General features: G+C 39.8%; 1 protein-coding gene across 4 annotated transcripts in view; it reads left to right on the forward strand.

Moving 5' to 3' along the window:
- LOC125903566 (cilia- and flagella-associated protein 46) overlaps positions 1–24,299 on the forward strand; it is an 85,490-nt gene that overhangs the window by 13,048 nt on the left and 48,143 nt on the right. For 3 of the 4 annotated variants that reach the window (XR_007451315.1, XM_049600551.1, XM_049600553.1), the window contains exons 15-30: positions 204–328; positions 498–616; positions 4,074–4,186; positions 7,899–8,111; positions 8,987–9,188; positions 13,192–13,341; positions 16,179–16,289; positions 17,271–17,452; positions 17,843–17,974; positions 18,103–18,268; positions 20,352–20,424; positions 21,512–21,650; positions 21,761–21,944; positions 22,758–22,911; positions 23,708–23,931; positions 24,063–24,185. Coding sequence is in view for 3 of the 4 variants with exons in the window: in XM_049600551.1 (XP_049456508.1) it covers positions 204–328; positions 498–616; positions 4,074–4,186; positions 7,899–8,111; positions 8,987–9,188; positions 13,192–13,341; positions 16,179–16,289; positions 17,271–17,452; positions 17,843–17,974; positions 18,103–18,268; positions 20,352–20,424; positions 21,512–21,650; positions 21,761–21,944; positions 22,758–22,911; positions 23,708–23,931; positions 24,063–24,185 (2,410 nt within the window). In the remaining variant the exon portion in view is untranslated. The remainder of the gene's footprint in view (positions 1–203; positions 329–497; positions 617–4,073; positions 4,187–7,898; positions 8,112–8,986; positions 9,189–13,191; positions 13,342–16,178; positions 16,290–17,270; positions 17,453–17,842; positions 17,975–18,102; positions 18,269–20,351; positions 20,425–21,511; positions 21,651–21,760; positions 21,945–22,757; positions 22,912–23,707; positions 23,932–24,062; positions 24,186–24,299) is intronic. The other variant, XM_049600552.1, reaches the window with a different exon arrangement.

The following is a 24,299-nucleotide window of genomic DNA, read 5'->3' on the forward strand; positions in this document are numbered from 1 at the left end:
AAGTGTGTACATCAGAAATTGCCCGTTTAATGGTCAGGAGAGAGCAGAGACTTGAATATTCCCCAAAGGAAAAGTGTATTATTCATGACCCTGCGAACAAACAACCGTAGATCACGCACAGTGTGCTGCCGTGCTGTTGCCCTGACCTTCACCTCCGAAAAAGGAATCATCTCTAAGTGTTCTGTATTTCTTGGCTGCTCCAGGGTGAAGTTGTGGGCAACACTGGTTAAGACAGCCAGGAAACAGGAAATTTGGGATGTGTGCCGAGCTGCTTGTCGATTCTGTTTGCTTTATGATGATGGGAGATGGAAGATCTCCAAGACTGACAGTAAGATGATGAATGATGCTCAGACTGACGGTAAAATAACAAAAATATTTCTCTAATTTTAGAATTATGGACAGGAAGTAGTTGCAGTTGTATTCATCATAAATCCAAGAAGGACAGGATTGATTTCATTTTGAGAAGCCACATCACATATTTGTTCAATTTGATCCAGAATGTACCTACGCAGAAGAGGGAAGCTGTGCAGAATGTCTTCATGGTTGCAGTGAAAGCCGTGCCTGTGTGAGGGACTTGCTGCGCCTTTTAGCTGAAATCTGCTTCATCAGTGCTGAGGTGCGTGCTTACTAATTCAAGCCTCCCATACAGACTTTTATCTGTAACATCATTTTTTCCTGTGTTGTTCCATGATTGGATAATGTTGTAACCCTTAAGGGTTTTTGTCCTGGTTGATTTGGTGACACCTTTGGCTGCCATGGTAAAAGCAGTATGATACTGTAGCAAACACTCATTGAGTAGCTACTTTGTCAGAAAACCAACTGAATATATTTATAAGGCAACCAATGAATGATCATTGTGATGGATGGGGTGGGTCTGCGGCCTCTATTCAGGTGAGGAGCCACGCCATATGAAAGTCAGCACACACATGGATTGCTCAAAATATATACAAGTCCACCAAGACAGCACAAGTCCTCAGTGAAATGAAGAGATACCACTTGGACATCTTGGGTATAAGTGAAAGTCACTGGACTTCTCCGGACACCAAGTGCTGCATGATGGATCTGTTATCCTCCATTCAGGTCATGAGAATACCCGGATGTGTAGAAAGAAACAACAATGGTGAATGTCTTGTTTTTAATGCTGCAGGAAAAACAACCTGGTCATTGGCAGAACCATCTTTCAGTTCAAAAGCTCACATAGAAGTCACCTGTTCAACCAAATAGAGTACATTATCATCGTCATAGGTCAGTATAAGATGTTGGACTACACCAGGTTGCAGATGCCTATGGTGACCACTACCTAATCGCTGCAACAATTAAGCTCAGGCTAAAGAAGTCGATCCCACAAGGCAAGCGACAGAAGAAACTGAACATTGCTAAACTAAGTACCCAAAGGAAAACAAGGATTTGTGTTAGAACTTAGAAACTGCTTTAGCACACTAAATGCTGCCTCTGAAATGAAAGAAGAATCTACCATTAACCATATACCAACAGTAAATGGAATGTTATCAATACTGTATAGTCTGAAACACTGTATAGTCTGAAACAAAAAGGGGCCAAAGAATGGATATCAGCTAACACTTGGAAGGAAACAGCTGAAGGCAAAAATACTGGATACCAAGTCTCAGCGTCTCCTCAAAAATGCCAAAACGTCTTATAAAACCAAGGACAGAGTGGTGAAGAAGCGTACCAGGAGAGACTCGAGGGTCTTTGTTGAAAACCTGGCAAGCGAAGCTGAGAAGGCTGCAGCCTATGGAAATTTGGGCACTGTGTATTAGATCACAAAGCGACTCTGTGGCAAATGTACAAGCTAAACTACCCACTTTAGGGACAAAAATGGCACTATCTGTACAGAAGAGCATGAGCAGGCAGCCAGATGGGTTCAACATTTCCAGGAAGTGCTCAACCTCTCTGAATCAGAACAACCTGCCAACATCACAACAAAAGGCGATATTCTGGAAGTCAACATAAACCCTTCTTACTCTGAGGGGGGTTCTGAACTCAGAACTGCCATCCTAACCCTAAAGGGTGGCAAGACATGTGGCACAGACGCTATCCATGCTGAGATGCCTAAAGGCTGACATTAACACATCAACACGTGTGCTGACAGATCTCTTCCAAAACATCTAGAGCAGTGACACCATCCCTGAAGACTGGTCCCAAGGTCTTATCTTTAAAATCCCCATGAAAGGCGACACCACGAACTGCGACAACTGGTGAGGAATCACCCTTCTATGTATTCCATGCATAGTGTTTTGCAATACAACGTTAAAACAAAGATGTTCTTGTATATGAGCAATGTCAGGTCTGTTCTGCTGTACAGTTGAGAGAGTTGGCAAGTGGTTAAAACATACATGAGGAGAGTGGAAGTCTTTCAGAACGGATGCCTCAGATGAAACAAAATCTCCAGCCTTCAACTGTACAAGAAACAGGTAGCCTGAGCATCATCAAGGAAATCACACACAGACGTTTGAGATGGCTAGGTCACGTACTGAGAATGCAACAGGGCCAGATCATGTCGCCTTAAAATGGACACCAACAGGCAAAAGAAAACCTGGGAGGCCCAAAAGCACCTGGTGCAAAACTGTGACAATGCAGCTGGAATACAAGAAACTCATGGGGAGAGGCAGACACATGCTGCCAATTACTGAATGCAATGATAAGAGCTCATTGGAGCTTTATGTCCCCTAGGGGATGAAGAGGAGTAGGTAAGCAAGTTCTTCACAGTAAAAGCTGCCCTGTGTTTTGCCAGTGGAAAACTTAATAATGTGAAGCAGCAGCAGTAGGATGTTTCCTGTGCATTAATAGTAACTTTTTACAGCCATGGTACATTGTACACAGAGTGAACCTTGAACCTTATTAATGACATGTAATCACACTGGATTACATGCATGCATGGTTTCCTGTGGAGGTAATTTGAATCCAGTGTTGGAATGGCGGACCCTGCCACTAACAATGAAAACTACCATATAGAAAGGTAGTGATTTAATGTGAATACATTGAATGGCTATGGCTGAGAAAAAAATGACCATAAATAGTATAAAAAATGAGGTTTGAAAATTTTGAAATTAGAACCAAGGGGGCATGATGCCACATACTGACTGGTGACTGGTGGATCTTAAGAAACACAGTTACTGGTCTTGATAACAACAGAGAGTTACACTCAATTTATCAATTTAAATCTACAGATCAGACACAAAAACTTCAAGGTGTCTGACTTTTCTTATGTCCCTTTTCAGTTATTGATGCTAATGTGCATAATTTACCAAGAGCAGTGTAAAGTCTACTCAAGATCTATTGCATTTTCTGATCTACCAGCATTTTATTTCAAGCTTCTTTGGGTGCAGATGTTTCTGTACTGAGGTGTTCGCATTCACAAAAAGTACTTTAACTATCTTAGATCATAGGAATATTTGATTTTTTTTCATCTTGAGCCCTACTTTTGAAATATGAGATGAGGAACAAAGACTGCTCGGAGTAGTAAACATGCATTATGGGATTTTAACAAGCCTGTGAGGTAGGTGTTGATTGGTTGGAGTCAGAGATTGTTGTGCTCGTCTTAGGAGCTTGTCTTATTGTGTAATCCACCTCCCCATCAAGCCTGCAGCTTGAAGTCTTTATTAAGTCCATAGAGATGTTAACTTGACAGCACTTTGAAGAAAATGGAGACAACTATCCATAGCAACTTACATGACCTTGTCAAAACTGACTCGCAATGTAGCCTCTGTGCTTGCTTCTCTCATGTTCTGTCTCTTTGTTCCATGACACACGGGTATTCTTTTTTTTAAATTGGGTCATAATTCATTAATTTAAAAGATACCTACGTCTCAGTCTGATGATGAAGACAGGTTCCTCTTGTCTTACCTGAGATGTCCGCCACTGGAGTAAAATGCTCACCAGTCGCTTCTTTTTCTTTGATCTATCACAGCTGAGCTTTTACGACTCTAGAGAGACTGTCATTCCTATGGCGTGAGGTCTTCTCTTCTCCTTTTATTATGAAGTTATCAGAACAGGAAGTCAATGTTGATATTATCTTTTGAAGCTGAGAAATGAATGTACTCTGTCTTGCTCAGGCCACCGTCCAAAAGCTGCTAATTGATGGGGTGCAGCTTAACAGCCCTGCTGTCCCTGAAGTGGAAAGTAAGCTGTGTGTGTCTGAAGAGGATCCACACTGGGTTGTTTACAGGTAAACATCCACGCAGACATGTTAGCGTCATAAAACTAGAATGTTTTGTCTCAGTTGTATGTCTTTTGTCAAGGGTTGCAAATTGTACACAGTTTCCATACTTGATTATTGGTAACAGCAACAATCAATTCATCGACTACTACGAATTTAAAAAAAAGGACATAGCTATTATCAGACAATACCAAATTTGTTTTTTCCTCAGTTAAAGCTCACGGCAACATAGTGCATATTCTCTCACAGCCTTGTATAGCCTCTGAAACACATAAAGATTAAGAGGCCTAGACACATGAAACAAATTCAGTATAACTAAGTAATGCTTTGCTCTGCCCGCTTCATTTTCCAGTGATGCGGCTGCGTTACGCTTCCAAACCCCCAAGATGGCCGCCTTGTTTATTTATTTATTTATTTATTTATTTAAGTTAGAAGGGACAGTGCACATTAATGAACATTTGCATGTAAATATGCCGGATTATAGCAATAGGCTAATTTTCATCCGTAGTCCCTTGGCAGGTTGATCTTACAGAGTAGTAAAAATGTTAGAAGAAAGGAAAAGCAGAAAAACGTGATAGTGAATACATTAAATCACTGAGGACAAAAGGAGAAAAAAATACATACCGTATAAGAGAAAACATAACAACATGGTGTACAAACATCAAAAACCGGGGCCATTGAGGTGAATGTCTGTCTAGTCCAGTGTATGAAATTGAGTCTTAAAAATTGTTTGCACCCGTTGTTTACCAATGCTAGTTGTTAAAAAATGCTTTCGAAATACACCATTCTATGAGAAGCTAGAATGTAATAGGAGACTACACATTGTTAATATTTCAGAATCAGAGGTTTTTGGTTTTTTTTATAAGATATCTTTTGGGGCATTTTTGGCTTTAATTGATAGGAAAGCTAAGCATGAGGGGGAGTGAGAGAGAGGGAATGACATGCAGCAAAGGGCCATGGGCTGGAGTCGAACCCGGGCTGCTGTGGCAACAGCCCTGTACATGGGGCACTAATCCACCAACCCCTCCAGAATCAGAGTTTTATTTGATTAATTAAATTTCACATGTTCGATCACATTCTTAACAACCAATTGATTGATCATCGATTAATCGTTATCATCATCCGGCTGGCAGTAAGTCGGACCTGTTCCCAGTGAGGGTTGGACTCCGGCAGGGCTGCCCTTTGTCACCGGTTCTGTTCATAACTTTTATGGACAGAATTTCTAGGCGCAGCCGAGTGGTGGAGGGTGTCAGGTTCGGTGATGTGAAAATCTCGTCCCTGCTTTTTGCGGATGACGTGGTCCTCCTAGCTCCATCGAACAGTGACCTCCAGCTCTCACTGGGGCGGTTCGTAGCCGAGTGTGAAGCGGCTGGGATGAGAATCAGCACCTCCAAGTCTGAGGCCATGGTCCTCAGCCGGAAAAGGGTGGATTGCCCACTCCAGGTCAGGGGGGAGGTCCTTCCTCAGGTGGAGGAGTTTAAGTATCTCGGGGTCTTGTTCACGAGTGAGGGTAGGATGGAGCGGGAGATTGACAGGCGGACTGGGGCAGCGTCAGCAGTGATGCGGGCGCTTAACCGGTCCGTTGTGGTGAAAAGGGAGCTTAGCCAGAAAGCGAAGCTCTCGATTTACTGGTCGATCTTCGTTCCAACCCTCACCTATGGTCACGAGCTCTGGGTAGTGACCGAAAGAATGAGATCGCGAATACAAGCGGCCGAAATGAGTTTCCTCCGCAGGGTGGCTGGGCTCAGCCTCAGGGATAGGGTGAGGAGCTCAGACATTCGGGAGGGACTCGGAGTAGAGCCGCTGCTCCTCCACATCGAGAGGAGCCAGTTGAGGTGGTTCGGGCATCTGGTAAGGATGCGTTCCGGACGCCTCCCTTGGGAGGTGTTTCGGGCATGTCCAACCGGGAGGAGACCTCGGGGCCGCCCCAGGACAAATAAAGTTTATTCACTTGGATAGTTTGATCCTTGATTGATGGAGTTATGTGGGTTTCATAAGCTGACAAATTAAAAGGATTTATGTTATAACAGAGAAACAAGCAAACATATTTTTTTCTATGCAACTGTAATATTTGTAACTTGAATAAGTAATAAATTCAGAGTTATTTAACATTAAGAAGTAGTTACATTTATTTTACATTACATTTGGTTACATTTAGTTACATTTATAAGTTACATCTGGCCCTTTGAGGGCAGCCATTATGCTGATGTGGCCCTTGGTGAAAATGAGTTTGACACCCCTGCTTTACATTGTAGTGCATTATGGTCGTACCATGACCATACCAAACAACTTTAATTTTATGTTTTATTTGTAATTATTAATATCTACAGCTGCAATTTAAGCAGTGATATAAGACCTCAGTAGAACATTCTGATAAAACATAGTCTAAGCAGTTTCAGTTGACCACATTTACTACAATCTTTGTTTGTATTATTTTTTTCCTTTGTTATCCTACATTAATATTAGATAACAATTAATATTGACACAATCATGACTTAGAGGGCCAGTGTGTAGGATTTAGGGGCATCTATTAGTAGAAATGATATATAATAACATCACTATTTTTTTGTTAGTCTAAAATCACCTGAAAATAGTAGTTGTTGTATTTTAGTTTCCTTAGAATGAGCTGTTTATACCTTGATATGGAGCAGGCCGTGTTCCTTTTTTCAGGAGTCCAGAATGCTGGCTTTAGATAGGGTCATATGCATTTTCCCATCAGCCACCTTCGTTCTCCTACAAACTTTGCACGTGGGAGAAGTTTCAGTTCTGCAACCTTGCCACCAGATACCATTAAATCCTAGACACTTGACCTTTAATTTAATTATAAAAAAATGTGTGGGTCCCAAAAAACTTTTAAACCCAATGTTCACGTAGACAAAATAAATAGTCATTAACTTATATCTCTGTGTGCATTGTTAACTGTATCATAGTCTTTGTTAGTGTGGTCGTAAAAGGTGAGTGTATACAGAGACATTTTTTGTACTTTGGTGTCAGTGGATCCTTTGACTGGATAGTGAGCAGTCTTTTAATGTGAATATGATAGCATAACTCATCAGAGATGATGACAGACAGTGGTGGAAATGAAACAATCTCTTTAACTATACAGACCCATCACATAAAAGATTGTGTGTTTCCTTATCTCTGAAACCAAAACTGCACAACAGATCTGAAACCATTGCAACACCAATTACACAGTTTAAACAAGGCTTCAGACATCATCAGTGAGACCAAGATGTTGTAGATAAACACACACCAAAGCTCCAGGATCAAACTTAGTCTTAACAGCCTATAATCTTTGTTGAGTTGTAAAGACCTGACATATCACATTAGTGCACTGCTACGTTGTCCCTGAAATTGGCCTGGAGTTTACTTCTAGCACATTGTAACATAATGCGGGCTGAGAGCTATCGCTGTGCATCCAGGTGCTCAAACAAATTGGTGTTGAACGCCTCATTAGATAAAACTTGTTTGACATTGTCAAGGTGGGGTTCCACCCTCCCCTGTGCATCATGCTGAAAAAAAGTCAGCAAATGGGATTATTCATGTAAAAATCCTGCGCATTGTAAGTTTAAAAAAATTTGTTGACCTTTTCACCTTTAGTTTAATTGCTCACTTGAGCCAACACCATGTGGCCATATACCCACTTTCTCTTTCACACACAAACATGACTTTCTCACTTCTTTTAAACTCTCTACTGTACCTCTCTACCTCTTTCACCCAGGGACTGGATTCAGGCTCTGTCTGCCTACGCCACCTCCAACTTTTTGCGGGCAGCGGAGCTTGGAGCAGAGATCAGGGAGCCGTGGGTGATAGCAAATGCAGCCATTTACTTGTGGAACTACAGTAGCCACTTGTTGGCAGCTGGGGAGTACCAACGCCTGCTTCCCACCTTCCAGAGTCTGGTGGCGATGATCCAGAAGACAGAGTTCACTGGGTAGGCCGGGACCATAAACTAGTATCAGTTCTTACAGGGTATAGTATATACCTGTTAGACAGAACAGTTTGCATGTTGGGCCTAGAGTTCCTGGAAATATGAATTTGTTCCTCGACTAATAAAGAGCCAAGCTGCTCCATGCATAAAAGACAAATGTGCAGTGGCTGATGATGTGAACTTTATCATACATTAGTGTGAATTTGTAAGCAGGGCTGAACCATGATATAATACAGTACTATGTTTGATAAAAATTCATTCACAAAATGTCAACATTTCAAGAAGCGTGACGTACGCTGTTTTTAGACTGATGACTGTGCATTTTTTAAATTACTCAATGAGTTTTGAAAGCATTTCATCAGCCCAGCAGTCATTTACTCAACCCTCAGTGGACTACAGTGCAAACATAGTCTTTCAGTTCAGGTGAAACTTGAAAACGATTTCATTTTCAGCTGATAACAGCAATATATACACTACGCTTGTCCTCAGAAAATCATTTTATGCACGGTCAAAGTTGACTTGTGAAAAATGTTTGTTAATTTATTCTCTGTGGCACTGTAGCTCACTTACAGAAAAATGGCTTATGCTCTGCTCTTATTCCTGGCTATGGAAAGAAACAGTGAGTGTTCATGAAAACAGACCAAACTGTCCTTGGGCATCAAAATAATTACGTGTATGTTGGGATTTAGTGATATCCTCCTGAAATGATGTAGCAAAGGAAACATACATTTTGCCGTCCAAATCTGTGCTGAGGGTTTTTACTTTCAGGAAGAACTAAACTAGAAAAAGCAAAGATGTTTGGCCTTCAAGCCCAACTTTCAGTCCTTATTTTTCCAGATAATGTCAGTTTGGTGCATTCTTTGTTTTGCATTTCTCAGGAATCGGGCTCTATTTGTGCTGCTGTGCGATGCCGTGGCCCGGGGGTTGATCCAGCCTCTGTGTGGACCAGACAGCGTGAGGCCAACCACGCCAGAAGACAAGGGCAAAAACAGACCTGAGAAGGGGATGGAGAAGGCTGCCAGTGTCCATGGGGTTTTTTTAGACCCTGTTGCCCTTCAGGATGTCCGCAAGGCATCAGAGGTATGTCTATGTGTGTGTGTGTGTGTGTGTGTGTCTGAGGAGAGGGATGTATGTGGACAATGGGCAGCTGCTTTTGTTTAGTTTCACTTGCATTATTGGATTCTTCAGTCACATAAAATGCTCTTTTAAACAAACCTGCCTTGTTGGCAGTAGCAAAAGTGAATCACCTACACCAATTCCTGTGTCTGTGTCGCAAACGTGCATAAAACCTTATATCAACAGATTTTTGCACGCCATATATTTTTATAAAATCATGAATAAATGTTGGATACAAACTCTCTGTCACAGTACATTTGCATAAAAGCTGCACACATCACTATACATTTGCATCAAAATACCCTCTCTTACCATACAGTTACATTAAAATTCCCTACATCACCATTCATTTCCCCCTACGCCATTTCATTCATTCATTTGCAAAGCAATTAATTATGTCGTCACATTTGCATAAAAATTTTAAAAAAAAACAGAGAACTTCTTACAGGGCAACTATCTGGTGAGGCTCTAGTGGTAATTGCACAGTCACTAATTCTGTCCAAAACCTCTGTAGAAGATAAGAAATAATCAATCCTGGAGAAGGACTGATGAGGTACAGAGGGTTTAGAAACCTCTAAATATTATGCAACATGAAATCAAGACATCTCAGAAAACAGCTTTTCTGGACATCACGAAATAAAATTTAAGGAAAACATGTTTAGCAGGAATTGTGTCGACTGGTTATATTTTGTTGAAGCAAACATGATTGACCCTCAGTTAAATCCCTCCCAGACTGATTGGGGTGTTTTGAGCTGCTCAAACGTTTCTTTCAGTTTCTGATCTTTCCACTGTGAAAACAATGTCTGAAATTCCAGCATTCAAAGCTTTAGACTATCTGAAAAGAGCTGAAAGGAGTGTGTTGAGACTCTGAAAGGAGTGTGCGTATAATCTCTGAATGGAGTTTGCTGAATCTTTGTGTGTTCAGAAACTGAAATTTTAATCTTTCTTACAGATATGTATGAAACAGTTTACATACTGTCAACTCTTTCAAAGTCTGAAACTTTCAGATTCCACAATTATTTTTTTCAATATATAGTTTAAACCAATGACCTTTAAATAACATCACCTCCAATTTTCCCCTTTCCCCGTTCATCCATTTACGAAACAGATGATGAACTGCCTGAAGTGTCTTTTAAGTTCAATTCAGTATCTCAATCTTTCTACAATCAGTCAGTCTACCACTCACTGTCATTACATGTGCATTTTTTTCATTCATTTCCACTTGTGTGTAGTGATGCTTACATAACCACACCAAACAAAAAGCTATTGCAAAAACAGGTGAAAGGTGTGTGTCCATTTAGCATTTTTCTTTGCCAGAAAAGAAGAGAGCTTCATTCCAGTGCCTCATATGAAAAGAGCTCCCGGTGCTTTTCAAAATAAATGACACAGCTAACAACAAGCTAACAACACGAACAGTGATAAAAGCATGACACTCACCAGCAGCATTCAGCATCTGGCCGATCTGCTCCCACAAGTGGGCTTTTCTGTCTTTGTTGTGAGACATAATATACGACCTGAAACAGACAGTAGCTAAGGGAGCATTTGTGATGGCACTAGTACCTTTCTGAAAAGTTCAGAGATTCTCAACTAAAAGTGCTCAGAGCAGTCGCACAAAAAAGCCAGCCACATAGGCCCTTTGTTATTCACTGCTTTACAAACCATTACCCAAATTGAAAGGATTGACAGTACCATAGTAATAGGTTTCCACCAATATTGTTTTTAGACAGAAGTCAGATTCTTTTGTACTAAAGCTGTTGATTAGCAATGTTTTGCACAATATTCAGTATCTTTAAAGGAGAACTTTCCATTTTCAAAATTCATACGAAAATCCTAGGGTTTAAGACAGTCAAAAAATATAAGTAAACATGGATATCTCTCTCTGAACCCCAACAGCTAAAGTGTTAGAACTCAAATTTGTGATGACTAATTCAGGCCCGGGGGCCAATTGTGGCCTGCGGAGCAATATAATGTATGCAGCCCACTACACAATATTGTTTAATCAAGTAAGACCACCTTTCATTTTATCCGTTCACTTCAAGATGGCATGACTGTCATACAGGTTGTAAACATGCACCAAGTAGGAACTATGTAGGTGGAACTATTTTCTTTATCAGACGGTAACAAGCAGTTAGTTGAATGTTAGGGCTGTTGCTTTCAGGAGCGGTGGAAAGTTCAGTACTTTTTCTCTGAAAGATAAGACAGTTTGTGTCATTTATGTTGGATAGTCTTTTAAATAACCCGTATGAAGCGAGAAGCAGCTGGATCCTACGTATTATCTCATTGTATAATCTGGCCCCCATTCAAAAAAGTGAGCTGGTCCATCAACAGTAATTTAAGAAAGATGTTCTAGATCAGAGTGAGAGGACCAAGGGGAGCATTCTAAGCATATGGGTACATTTTCTGTTTCACAACCAAGAACACTACAATAAAATAAAGCTCATTTGAGTATAACAAAGAGAAAAAACATTTTGTGGGTCCACAAAATCAGTCTTCTATTCATTATCTGTGGGGCAGTTTCAGACCCTGTACTCGATAACATCACAAGTTTGAGACTTACTTCTTTGGTTTCTGACTTTGAGAAAGAGCTGCTCATGTTCACCAATATTGATTAAACTTTCTTAGGCCATGGAAATAACACACTGGAATTCTCAATTTAGGTGGTGTTCCCATTTAAATATGACCACAATATGTATTTATTGATTTTTCAAAGAATTAAACTTGCATCTGAAATTTGGCACCACTTAGCCTTAGCCTTCACAAGTGCATAGATATTGCAAAGTTATAGTTTGGCTGGATAAGAACGCTTTGTCCTCTTTGCTGGTCCTGGTCCACAGGCCATTTGTTGGACATTTTAAGCCATCACATCTTGCTTTCAACCTTCAAAATGGGCTCTCTTCATTTTATGAATTGTGAAACATCAGTTTTATACTGCCCTGTCTCATAGAACTTTTTTCCATGTTATTATGGAGCTATCAGACTTCATGTCATCCTCCATAAAATGGGGCTGGCAAGTGAGCCTCTCATAGATCCATCTCTGGAATTAACTGTATTTCAGCCTGTAGGTACAGTATTATGATGTCAAAAAGGTTATAGGGTTCAACAGCAAAACAACATACAAGAATGCAAAGACAGAACCCTATTTGCATAAGCTGAGGCTTAGAACTCAAGGCAAAAAAGGATCATAGACATATATCTGTATTTAAGATTTACGAGGCCTCTCAGGAAGCATTGATTCCTCTGAGATATGATAGCATGACAGATGTAAGAGCAGCACAGGTGAAAAGTTGAAGCAGGTATTTTGTTATCTGCTTCATCCTTTGACACGCACGCACATATACATACACATTCACATGTAGCTTCCATGACAGTAAAGTCTGATGTCTCTGTTCTCTGACAATGCCACAGTTGCCAATTAAACCCAGTTTCCTTACTCCTTTTCTATTCAAAGGATCCACCATGAATATCAGCTCTAACTCCAGATGAAAGGCACTTTATCAGTGAATTATTAATTAAATTTCATCGTGTCTGTTTCCTTTTTGAAGGAAAGATAAAAAATGATCCGTTCCACTACATTTTTTATAAATAATCGACAGTACAGCAGGGTCAGATGCAGTGTCTGACTTGAACAAAGTCTTACTGAATTCTGAGTCTTTAGTGTATGTCTGTCGTGTCTGCAGCTGACAGGCTGGCAGAGGGCCTTGGGCTAGAGAAAGTCCTGGATCTGCAGAGTCTTGCAGATATGTATCATAGTGCATTTGATAGACACTTTGATCCATATTAACATTTTTAATATAATTTAGGATTATGCATAATCCTGACTATGTTAATGTTATGTTCTACTTATTGAGCTTCTCAGGCTGCCAATACTGCACCAAGCGTAGAATTAGATTTTTATCATTTCAGTGGTACCATGTACTTCTAGATGATGGAATGCAAGCTTATTGTTATTTTCTACCCTTCCTTCTAGCTGTGTGACTATGCCCTTTGCATTTCCACCTGCAACATCCCAGGGGAGACAGTTCCAATCGCAGCAAGGAAAGAGGTGGTGGCCACATGGGTGCAGATCAAGAGGCTCCTGCAACAGCAGATTGGCTCAAAGATGGACACCAAAGATGAGGTATCATTCTTTGCGTCATCACAAACATGTGTATGGTACTTTGTGTTAGGTACTAATCCATTTTTTGGTCCTAATTAGCATTTTAAAGGACATTGTTGTTCAGGATTGATTTGCTCCAACTATTTATCAGTCATTACTAAATCTTAATGTAAAGTCCTTCCAAAGTTCTTAGTAACTACAAGGTAGTTTCAGACTGTTTATTTACTTAATCATGTAGCATCTTTAAAAAGAAGAAATGTCATAGGAAAGATTCAAAGTCTCTGTAAAATGGATGCTTGAGCGTTTTTACTTCTGTACTGTGATGTATTTCCCAGCAAAACAGACTATTTGAGCAGTGTACAGTTACAAGAGGCATTTAAATCAAATCATTTACATTTGATTGGACCCCTAAAAACGGGTCAGTCTTAGAGTTAACTGTGATAAGGAGCTACAGTGGAGTCTGCTGCTGGGTGGACTGTTGGCTCCTCACACACCTTCCTAGCTGTTAGATCAAGAGGAGGATAAGGGAAAGATGAATGTATTAGATCTCAGCCATATTGTTTTGGAAATGAAAACAAATGTTTTACCCACTGATATCCTCACATACATGTCTTCCTGTCTCTCTTAATATCACTCTGTTAGCTACTGTACAACAACCTACAAGTGGTGAAGTGTGGTTTTATGTGACCGATGTGGCTAGCTTGTCCAAAATCTCATTCGATTGGATGAGCTTTTGTAAATGCCCGTGGGTGCAGGATGAGGCGAACACCATTTTAAACCATTTTACCTGGTGTTACAGGAAGAGAAACAATAGTGATTTTGATTTAAAAAATATTCAGATACTGATTTTTTTGACATGGTTGGCATGCAACAAGAGATGAATGCTCACTTAACACAGAGAAACAGAATTTATTTCAAGCTTGCATATCCCCTGGAAACTATTATTAAACAGCATTTATCAAGTCTCAGGTCAGATGTGTTGACCATACCGCATATTACCTCATTTATTCTCCACTCCAAATGGGTGATATTTCAGCAATGGGTGATATTTCAGCAAGCTTAGTTTCGTCAATTGGTTCATTTAGCTACACAACAGTTACATCTGGCAGTTAGAGTTACAGCTAATTTCTACATAAGAAGTAGTTTATATGATGCAACGTGTTTTGATCCAGTGAAACTTCACTTCGTAAACTCAACTAAGTTTGAACTGGCAAACATTAAGTGCAACCAGCTTCGGGGGCTGGCAACCTTTTCTCTGCTAATGAGTGTCAACTTTTCACAGATGAAGATGCCTGGTGTGCCAGAGGCATTTGTTTACACGCACATATTTTTTCAATGTATGCAATAATAGTCAGTTAAACTGTAATTGTTAGTTTGACCTTGTTTATCCAGTAGTAATAATAGAGATGCTGGGCTATTATGTGCCCAGGATCCCCTCTGTCAGTTACTTATTCACACATGAAAAAGCCAGGTTGTGATGTAGTATACTAGTGAGTGAAATGTAAACTGGGCTTACCAATTAATGCCATCCCTGTCCCTGCCGTTTCCTGCTCAGTTATGCTATGCCAGGTCTGCACTCTCAGCCGCACACCATGCCTCTTAATGGCCTGTTGTCAGCCGGCTTCAAGATGGATTCAGCACAGTCTTGAAGTGTAAAAAGATCTGACATGTGTAGGTGGATCTGAATGCAGAGATTAATGCAAACGCCTCCTTCTTCAAAGAAGCCTTGAAGTCCGTATCCTACGTGCAAAATGTCGCTTTACACTTGACATTCCATACACCACATGATTTTAGAAGTTTGATGTTGTACAGACCAGGATTTTTATGCAAGAGTCATGTGAAAAGTAAAGAAGCAGAAATAGTTAAAAGCTAAGTAGATGCACTGTATCGCTGCATGTGCAGTTTTAGAACATAGTTGTGCATCAAACAGTGATGAAAAAATAACAAAATTGATTTAAAAGAATTGGCAAACACACCAGCAAACTTCAGTATTGCAAATTTATACTATTTGTATGTTTTCCTATGCAGTTATTTTTGTCTTTCTCTTGTTCTTTTCGATTATTTCTTGCTGGGGGCTGATATCTTGTACAGTATGTGTACTGTGTCTAAGATAAAAAAAAACAACCTTTTATTGCACTACAAAATATGTAAAATGGAAAGGAGGTTGAGACAACTCTATAGCTCATTTTCGTAACACAATCATGTCACATTCATAATGTATGCTCTATTATGGTCTTCTCACAGTTCCTCTATAATGTTCTTATACTATTAGAGGCTGATGATGTGTGACATTTTTATTAATCTTCTTGATGCGGTAGGTGTTACTTCAGCCTTATCCCTATTACAGCATTGTGTCCATTGGTCTGTGATCATCTCCACATGTCATATTTCCCGATTGTATGGCTTTACAGTGGAACAGAAATGCGGGGAAAATGCTCATTACAATTTGTCAGTTAAACAGACTGTTTGATTAGTCACCATAATCCTGCGACCATTTGTCAGCCAAGAATTTCCTGCCCTACATTAGTCCCTTCAGCCTGATGTGCTTTGAGTCACAGCTAAATGAGGTTTGTTTCTCACAGTGCAAATTAAGGAATTCAGTGTTAACATAAATGGGGTTTATTCTCTAATCTCGATAAATCATTTATCAACTCATTTTCCACACAAAAGCAAGTCATACATTATCGACGAGGTTATCTCTGCGCTATTTGGGACACATACGGTATGATAGTACTGCAAGTCCATTTATAATTTATAAACAAATAGTAATACATGTATATGTCTTTTCTATAATTAAATTTAAGGAACTGCTGTATACTGCGTTACTCAGTATACATTGTTTTCCTTCCCGATTGCAGTGTGAGAATGAGGAAGTGTCAGCGATGACGCGCGTGCTGGTTGGAGTGGAGATGCTCCAGTGCAATAGGAACCCAGGGCATATGGAGTTCTCCGTTCCCAGTCTCTCGACAGTATGTACTTTTCTGTTCATGTTTTCCTACAGTAGCTGTTGCCCAGATGGTAACAACAGATGCCAAGACAGCCCATGAGCCCTCAGACCCCTTCTGCATCTCATCATGTGTCAATATCTTCAAAATACTGTAGCTGCCTTGATCACCATTCTCTGGTCAGAACTAAAAAGTTCCTTGACATGAGATGTGCTGCACAAATCTGTGGAGAATCCCTTTCTCTGACATTTTGGCCCTTCGGCCTTTTTCCTCACCGATATCATCTTTCACTCTATCTCTCATCCATCCATCTTTCCCTGGCTCTCGTCCTTCCTTTTGTCCCTTTTTCATTCACTACTTCCTCTCCTACATTCTGCTCATCATCTCCTCTTTTGAATTCTATCCACTTTTCCCGTTTTTTATCATTCATTCCTTTTTTCCTTGTTCTTCTTTTCGTCATTTTGCTTTTTCATTTTCACTTGTCCCTAATCTTAATCTTCTCCCTTCTAATCTTTCATTTTCTATGTACATCATTGCACCCGTGATATCTCTGCCACCTTCCTCTCCATCCTGATTGCCTCCCACTTTTGCTTACACCTTTCCTCTTCTTTTCCTTTTTCTCATGCTTGTCTTTACTTTTTTTACCTGAACCCTCTTCTTCCCGCCTCATGTCTTTTCCCTCGCCAATCCTTTACTAATTTCTGTCCTTCTCTTTTTTCTTCCTGTCCTTCATCACCATTTTTGTTTTTTTCCTTTTTACTAATGCCTCCCAATTTCCTCCATTCTCTGCTTGCGTTACTTAATCCCCCCCTCCTCTGCGTTTTCCCTCACTTGTTTTCATTCCCTCCTTCCTTGCCTCTCCTCTTTTTGCACCCTCTCTCCTCTCATCTTTTCTCTCACTCAATCCTCCCCTCTTTTCCCACACCTCTACTTCTCCTCCGCCTCTCCTTTTCCCTCACCGCCTCCATTTTCCTCCCCTCCCCTCTTCTCTTTCCTCACCTAAAGCTGGTGAGCATGGCGTCTGAATGCAGCTGGACCGACGCCGTGGTGGAGTTGCAGGTGTGGTGCCAGCTGGCTGCCTTCTGCCATTATGCCAAGGACCACAGCTTGGTATTGTGCTGCACCAAGAGCGCTCTGCAGCTGGAAGAAGCAGCAGCAAAGAGCCTCAACACCATGCCCTGTGTTTTGTAAGTGTAGTTGGCTGATTACATTTTATTTAAACAAAAAGAGAATTTCACAATAGCCTGAGAAAATATGTTCTTTTTTTTCTAATTCTTAAAAAATTAGGCAAGAGAGAATGCTCTTGATCTGAATGTGTGTGCTTTGTTGTGGAAAGCTCTATATGTAGGTGTTAGGTATGGTTGAGATATTTGCTTCCAAAGTTCTCTGAGTAGCAGGTGACATCTTGTGCATATTGAAGAGTATTGCACTTAAATGAGTGAGCACTGCTTTCCATTTGTGCAAGAAGTCACAAAGTTTGAATAAATATGCGAAGTTTCAGATTTTCTAGGGCATGTCAGTTTTACATATTGGTTGTTTGATTGATTGACAGCTAATACATTTCCTCATATCCCTAGATATGGCCTGACGGCTGTGAATGAGATGCTGAGCAGCGCTGCTTGTTTAAGGGGTTTAAGTTTAGTCCATGAGTCCAGTGGAGATCTGCAAACTTACAGAGAGGCTTTAAAGACGCTTCTATGCAGTGTCAGGTGATGTTTACAGTCAGTATGTATTGACTAATGCCTCGGGCAGCGACAAACTTTTTTCTAAATTCTCTGAAACTCTACATTTTTAATACTTTACTGTAAATGTGCTTGCTATCTTCTCTTGTCCACAGCCATGCAGAGAAGGCTAAGAATCCAGCATTGTGTGTCACAGCTGCAAGACATTACTGGAACACCTGTCTACCCCTGACACAGACTCCTGAGGAAAGATGGCAGCTCCGAGAGCCCCTGAAGAAAATCCTGATGGCTCTGACTCAAATGAACACGAAACATGCCAATGTATGAATCTGAATTTAATTCATATAAGTTCTGCCAATTCTGTGTATTGGTTGTCATGTGTAAGCAAGAGCCAGAGTTGATTTTTTTCTTTTTTTTATTGTGATACTCAACAGATGTTGCGATAGACATTCTCGTTGTCCCTCATTTTAATGGACAGGGTTGTAAAAATTCTGTCATAATCTATTATTACCCATCATTTTGATTTTTATTTTTTAATGATAGTATATATTTAGCATCATTTGATTCTCTCACTCTTTCTCTCTTAACACTTTATTTCCCAATAATAAATATACAGAACAAGTTCATAGATTATGCATTTATGGGCATGAAGTGAAAAGATGAACAGAGACACCAACCATTCAAAGAGACACTCAGCTGCTGTGATACTTTGCAATGGTATATAGCTATAGTATATCGTCTACCAGTGTGATGGCTTAAGCCAGCTAGACAACGAGGTCGTGCACGTGAGACCAAAGACAAGACTAGACATTAGCCAATTAATATGCACATGCCACAAACTGGTGTGTGAATTACTTAATTACAACATCTAAAATACTGATTTACTTAAAGTTACTGTAGATTGGTTCGATCAACGCAACCTTTGATTCTCCCACAAATATTTCCGTACATTTTCCATACACAAAGCAAAACTAAACAATTTGTGAAAATGTATGTGATGTTTGGACCCTCCCAGGTCATCATTAGGGAAATGGCCAACATCACAATGAACAATGTACTGCATATATAGGCACAATATTATTGGTATGTTGTAGTCATAGCCAAGTGATCAATTAGAAATATACTTACAGAAAATAAAATAGTTTCAAACTGCAAAATGTGCAAGAGAAGTACAGCATTGTCTCATACAGATTTTGGGAGCTTTAATTCAGTGTGCAGATCCTCTATTTTTATTCAGCATCTGTCTTTAATATAGGAAAGCACACAACTTCCTTTTTGCAATTGTGTTATGTTTAACAGGTAAGCATTATTAGTGGTGCAACTTAACTCCTAAGTAGGAGCAGCACAGCAACAAGGGAAACTACAGAAACACAGAGTCTGCCCCTCTGTTATGGGAAATGTCCCACTCCCTTCCCAGCCCCGGCATCAGATAAGTCTCCAACATGTTCAATTTTTAATCATATCAACTGCTGACAGGACAAAAGTTTGGCCAAAAAAAGTTCTAGCAACAACATGAAGTGCAAGTGAGCAAAACAAGAACTGAATGACAGCCAAACTGACCTGTCATGCTCTGTTTTTTTAAGAATATTTTTTTGTGCATTTAATGCCTGTTTTTTGATAGTGGAGAGATATAGAAAATGTGGGGAAACACAGTAAGGGAGTGACATGCAGCAAATGGTTTGGCCATTAGGGAATCGAACCAGTGATTTAGTAGGGGCACTTGTGCCCATGTGGTATATGCACATAAGACTCAGCTGTTGGATGGCTCATGTTTTGCTGTTTTCAACAACTTTAGTTTGGTTGCTGGGTCAAATAGACTGCAAAGTGCTAGATTAGTCATATTTAATTAATAGAATTGACGTAACATTTTCTCAGGGGTGCTACAGGAGAGAAGTGTGAGAAAACATCTCCATAGTGCTGCCTGTGGACAGCAATCCAGCCAGCGGGATAAACACTTGTTCAAATGCAAAATAACTCAAAATCTATAATTAAACACAGCTTACAGTATCTGAGAAATCAGAATGTTTATCCGTGGTGTTCTTTCCAACTTCACAGTGTTTAGTAGTGCTGCAACCCACAATAAACAGGAACAAGCCGTCCCACACAACTGCGTCTTGTCTTAACCGGCTCGAAGTGATGATGTTTTTTTCCTGTATTGGAACTCAAATGTGAACATCAAAAATGACGACCTCACCCGTAAAAGTGAAACCAGGAATGTTGCAGGCTCTGGGTGTGGAGGGGGATTTACAGATAAGAGGGCAGGGTGATGTACAGGGCAAGGTCAGATAGCAATTCATCTGATACTGTAGGCTTTGACTACAACCAACCATCCACCACTACTAGCAACACTCTCCTCTCACCCTTGTAGTGATTTAAGTATTAATCCTTTCCCTTTTTATTTCAGAAACATGGCAAAGTGAAGGGCTTGCTGGCCTCGACAGCATTGCCTCTTGGGAGTTGTAAACATGAAGCAACAGGTGAGTCATAAAAAGACCCTGATGTGATTCTGCTGTGAAATTCCTTTCTGAGATTTTGCATATGGCTTGATGTTTGGTTTTGCGTCCTGTTATGGAGCTGATTGGTTTCCATAGACTGTATAAAGTAATAAACATATCTATCGTGATGTCACCCATTGATTTTGGGACTCCCATTTAGAATCATCAAGTGAGGCATTCTGGCTGTAGCTATGTTTGAATTTTGGAGCCAGAAGATACCATATTTGGGCAACAGGGTGGAGCTTATGTTAGCTCCTAGTTTGGTTAGCACGGTGAATTTAATATGGGTGACTGGGATAATACTAATGTGAAAGCTAATTTTTGCTAATGACAAGAACAGACTTAAAACCATTAAAACAAAATGCACTTACCAGAAAAAAACATAATACTCGACTCTTCAGAAGGTCTTTCAGTGCAACCAATTGCTGAAGACGTTTTTTAGGTGACCAAAACATCAACAGTTAACTTCTGCAAGCTGAAAACGCACTGAAATAGCATCAGCTACAGCTATACTCTGTGAATCTGTGGTTACACTGTAGTTGTGTTACCTAACCAACATTACTGTGGTTGTAGACAGACCACCTGTCATTCAAAGCAGCCACACCCTTTGCTATCCATAACTTTAAGCTTTAATAATATTTAAATGTGTGAGTTATATAAAGTTGTACTGAAAGGGGGAATTAGCTATAGAGACCAAAGCAGTTTTGTATAACAGACTGTAAACATGTTTATTTCTGCTTCATAGTTAGACATTTTAACATGGGGGTCTTTGGAACCAGCCTCAAATGGCTATTAGAGCAACTGTTTTTGCTACTTCCTGATTGGCTTCATTTTTCAGCCCCAGAGGTTACTGCTTATAGGTTTCCTGTGTACCTCTACTTTGTGAATAATGGACGGAGCAAAAAATGTTATTCATTCCATGATACACAAATACACAACTAATCGTTGGCATTTTTCATTTGGATGGGCTATTTTTGACAGCAAACACGTTATGAATACACATTTGCTTAAATTAGATTACAGTCATCTATTATGCATTTCTGTGTATCTACGTATGTGCCTCTGTTAGTAGATAAAGATGACCTGACCCTGAGAGCAGCCATTTACAATTTCTTGCTCCACATCCACATTGATAAATCAGACTGGAAAGGTGCTCTTCAGCTGCTGGACCAAGCTATAAGAGACATGCCTCGCACTGAACACCGACTGTGAGTAAAGAAAAGTAACACTGTTGAAGAGAGGCTGGGGGACATTAATGAGAAGGACTGGAGACGAAGAGAGACAGACAGTAAATGTATTGTCCTCTGTGTTTTATCAGAACTCTGCTGAAACACCGAATACTGGTAAAAGCACGCCTGGGGGAAAATGTACTGACGGACATGGAGAAGTTAGAGGGTGAAGGAGAGCGGTGCTGTTCAATTATGTGGCGCCAGGTGGCACTATGTGCTGGCAGTGTAACCCAGCAACTTGCCTGCTACCAGAAATCCATCACCTCTCTGTCGGTAATACCTCTGCTCTGGCTCCATTTTCACATCATAACCCAAACTTGACATGTCAGCAGATTCCTGCAAATAGAACATATTGAAGTCCGTCACACTCAAAAATTTAAGTCATGAAGTGCATCATTTTAATTCCTGTGTAGTCTTTTGCACTGAGCAAAGGCAATATTTCTAGTAAAGTCTTTAGCACCATCATGTGGCGCCTTCACATCATTGCATCTGTGTTTCCAAGTGCCCTTGCTGTGGCCTGGAATACGGGAGAGCTTCTAAGTTTGGTCATGGTTATGTTTAGTATAAGTATTAGGGAAAATATATATACAAAAAAAATAGAGTAAGAATTTACAAAAATAGATAAATAAATATACATTTATAAAAATATGCATATACAGAAATAAATGAAAAAATAAATATGAAAATAAAGCAAAATGCGTACAATTATGTTTCATGTTTTCATGTTTCATATTTTGGTAATCATTTTTAGTTTTTCATATTTATTTATTTCTGTTTATATTTAACATTTTTATGTATTTATTTTTTATTTTATATTTTTAGATTCTTTTTTGTAATGTATTAATTAATTTATTTATTTATTACTCTATATATATTTACTTTCTTATTCTTCTTTATGGCAGTCCTATGATTTCATAGTTAATAGTTAGGTTTAGGATGAAAAAAATCTTTTATACCAATATAAAGATGTCCTTTCATCCAGGCCATATACAGTATTGTTTCCTATCAACTATCAAACAAAATCAAAAAGAAAAAAAAATGTAACATGTGATTGCCTTTTGTGTTTGTGTTGCCACTTGTAAATAGAGTGAAGAGACTCAGTGGCAGAAGGTCGGCCTTCTGCTGGAGTTTGGAGAGTGGCTGTACTGTCACAACTTCCCCAAAGTTGATGCCCAACACCAGGTTCAGTGGGCCATAGACATCCTTCTGCACTCGAAAACTGAACAGACAGAAAGAGCAGGTAGAACTTATTGGCTCATCTGTTTTTTAATTTCATTTAAGACAGAACTGTGTGAATGACCAGTTAGTTTATCAAATTATCTAACTAGAATCTCACTAGTTGACAGATTCTGAGAATTACCCTTGAGAGTATGTGGGCATGAAACAGACATCTCAGGGGTTTTTTGCTGTATGGATTCAGTTTGTGTGTGTGGTTTCACATGAACACATGTGCTTGTGTACTTTTGTTCAGTGGCATCCCTGAAGTTTTACACTGTGTTAGTCTAAGGGGAATACAGTACCTTCTGATCTGTTAGATCCAGAAAAGAGCCATTGCCACAGTTTTTGATAGTTGCATCAGCAATGGAATTCAGTGTTTGTACTTTCAATCGTTACCCCGTGTAAACATTAAACCAAGCAAATATTGTTCAGAGGAAAAGGAACTGACTGGACAAAGACACTGATTTCTCAACATCACACGTGGGTATCCACTGAGAATAGCAACGCACTATTTAAAAGGCTGCTGTGAGAAGTGTTTTTAGTCTCCTGCTATGAGCCCTATTAACTACTCCCTGAGAGACAAACTGAACGCTCAAAAGAAGAGTGGAAACTCATTTCAGAGATATGTGCCTCTGTATTATAGGCTTTATTTGTGAACACCTAACCTCCAAACCATTATTTGTAAACTCCTAACTTAAAACCCAAACACTTAAATTTTAAAGATGCTGTTAAATTATATTTACAGATTGTATCTATCTGTCTTGTTTACTGTTAAACTCTTTGTCATAGTAAATGTTATTATGTTATCTTTCCACCAGCGGATGAGTCCAAAAAAATAGATTTGAGCTCAGTGAAATGTGAGTCCCTGGTGGGAGTCCAGAGCTTGTTACCAATACAAAGTTTATTGAATCTGAAGGAGGTGCAACGCCTTGACAGTTTGGTGCGAGCACACACTCTGCTTGCTGTCATGGCAGACAAAGCTTCACCTGAGCACCAGCTCAACCTACTCAGAGCCTACATCTTTGTTCTTCAAATATGGCAGGTACTGCATCTTTACCACCAACACACCTATCACTCAACTTTGTCAGTGAGGATGAGGCATTTCTCTTCAAATGCAAATTTTGTTTAAGCTGAGTAGGAGTATGCCTCTCTGTGTGCTGTTTGTCCCTCCAGGTGTCCATGGCAGTGTGTTGTGCGATTTCCAATGAAATGGCAAAGAGCCAGCCACCCCAGCATCCTGCCTCTGCAGGATCCAAAAAAGGCAAAGACAAGGGCAAAGGCAAAAAAGCAAAAGATGTAGGTCCTATAGCTCAAGTTTGATTCATAATGTTGTTAACTGTATCTGTGTGTCTGTATGATGAAAAGAAAAATAGTAAGGCTCAGTTCACGCTTGTAATAAAAACATAATAT

Source organism: Epinephelus fuscoguttatus, linkage group LG16, assembly GCF_011397635.1.
Source record: "Epinephelus fuscoguttatus linkage group LG16, E.fuscoguttatus.final_Chr_v1".
Lineage (NCBI taxonomy): Eukaryota > Metazoa > Chordata > Actinopteri > Perciformes > Serranidae > Epinephelus > Epinephelus fuscoguttatus.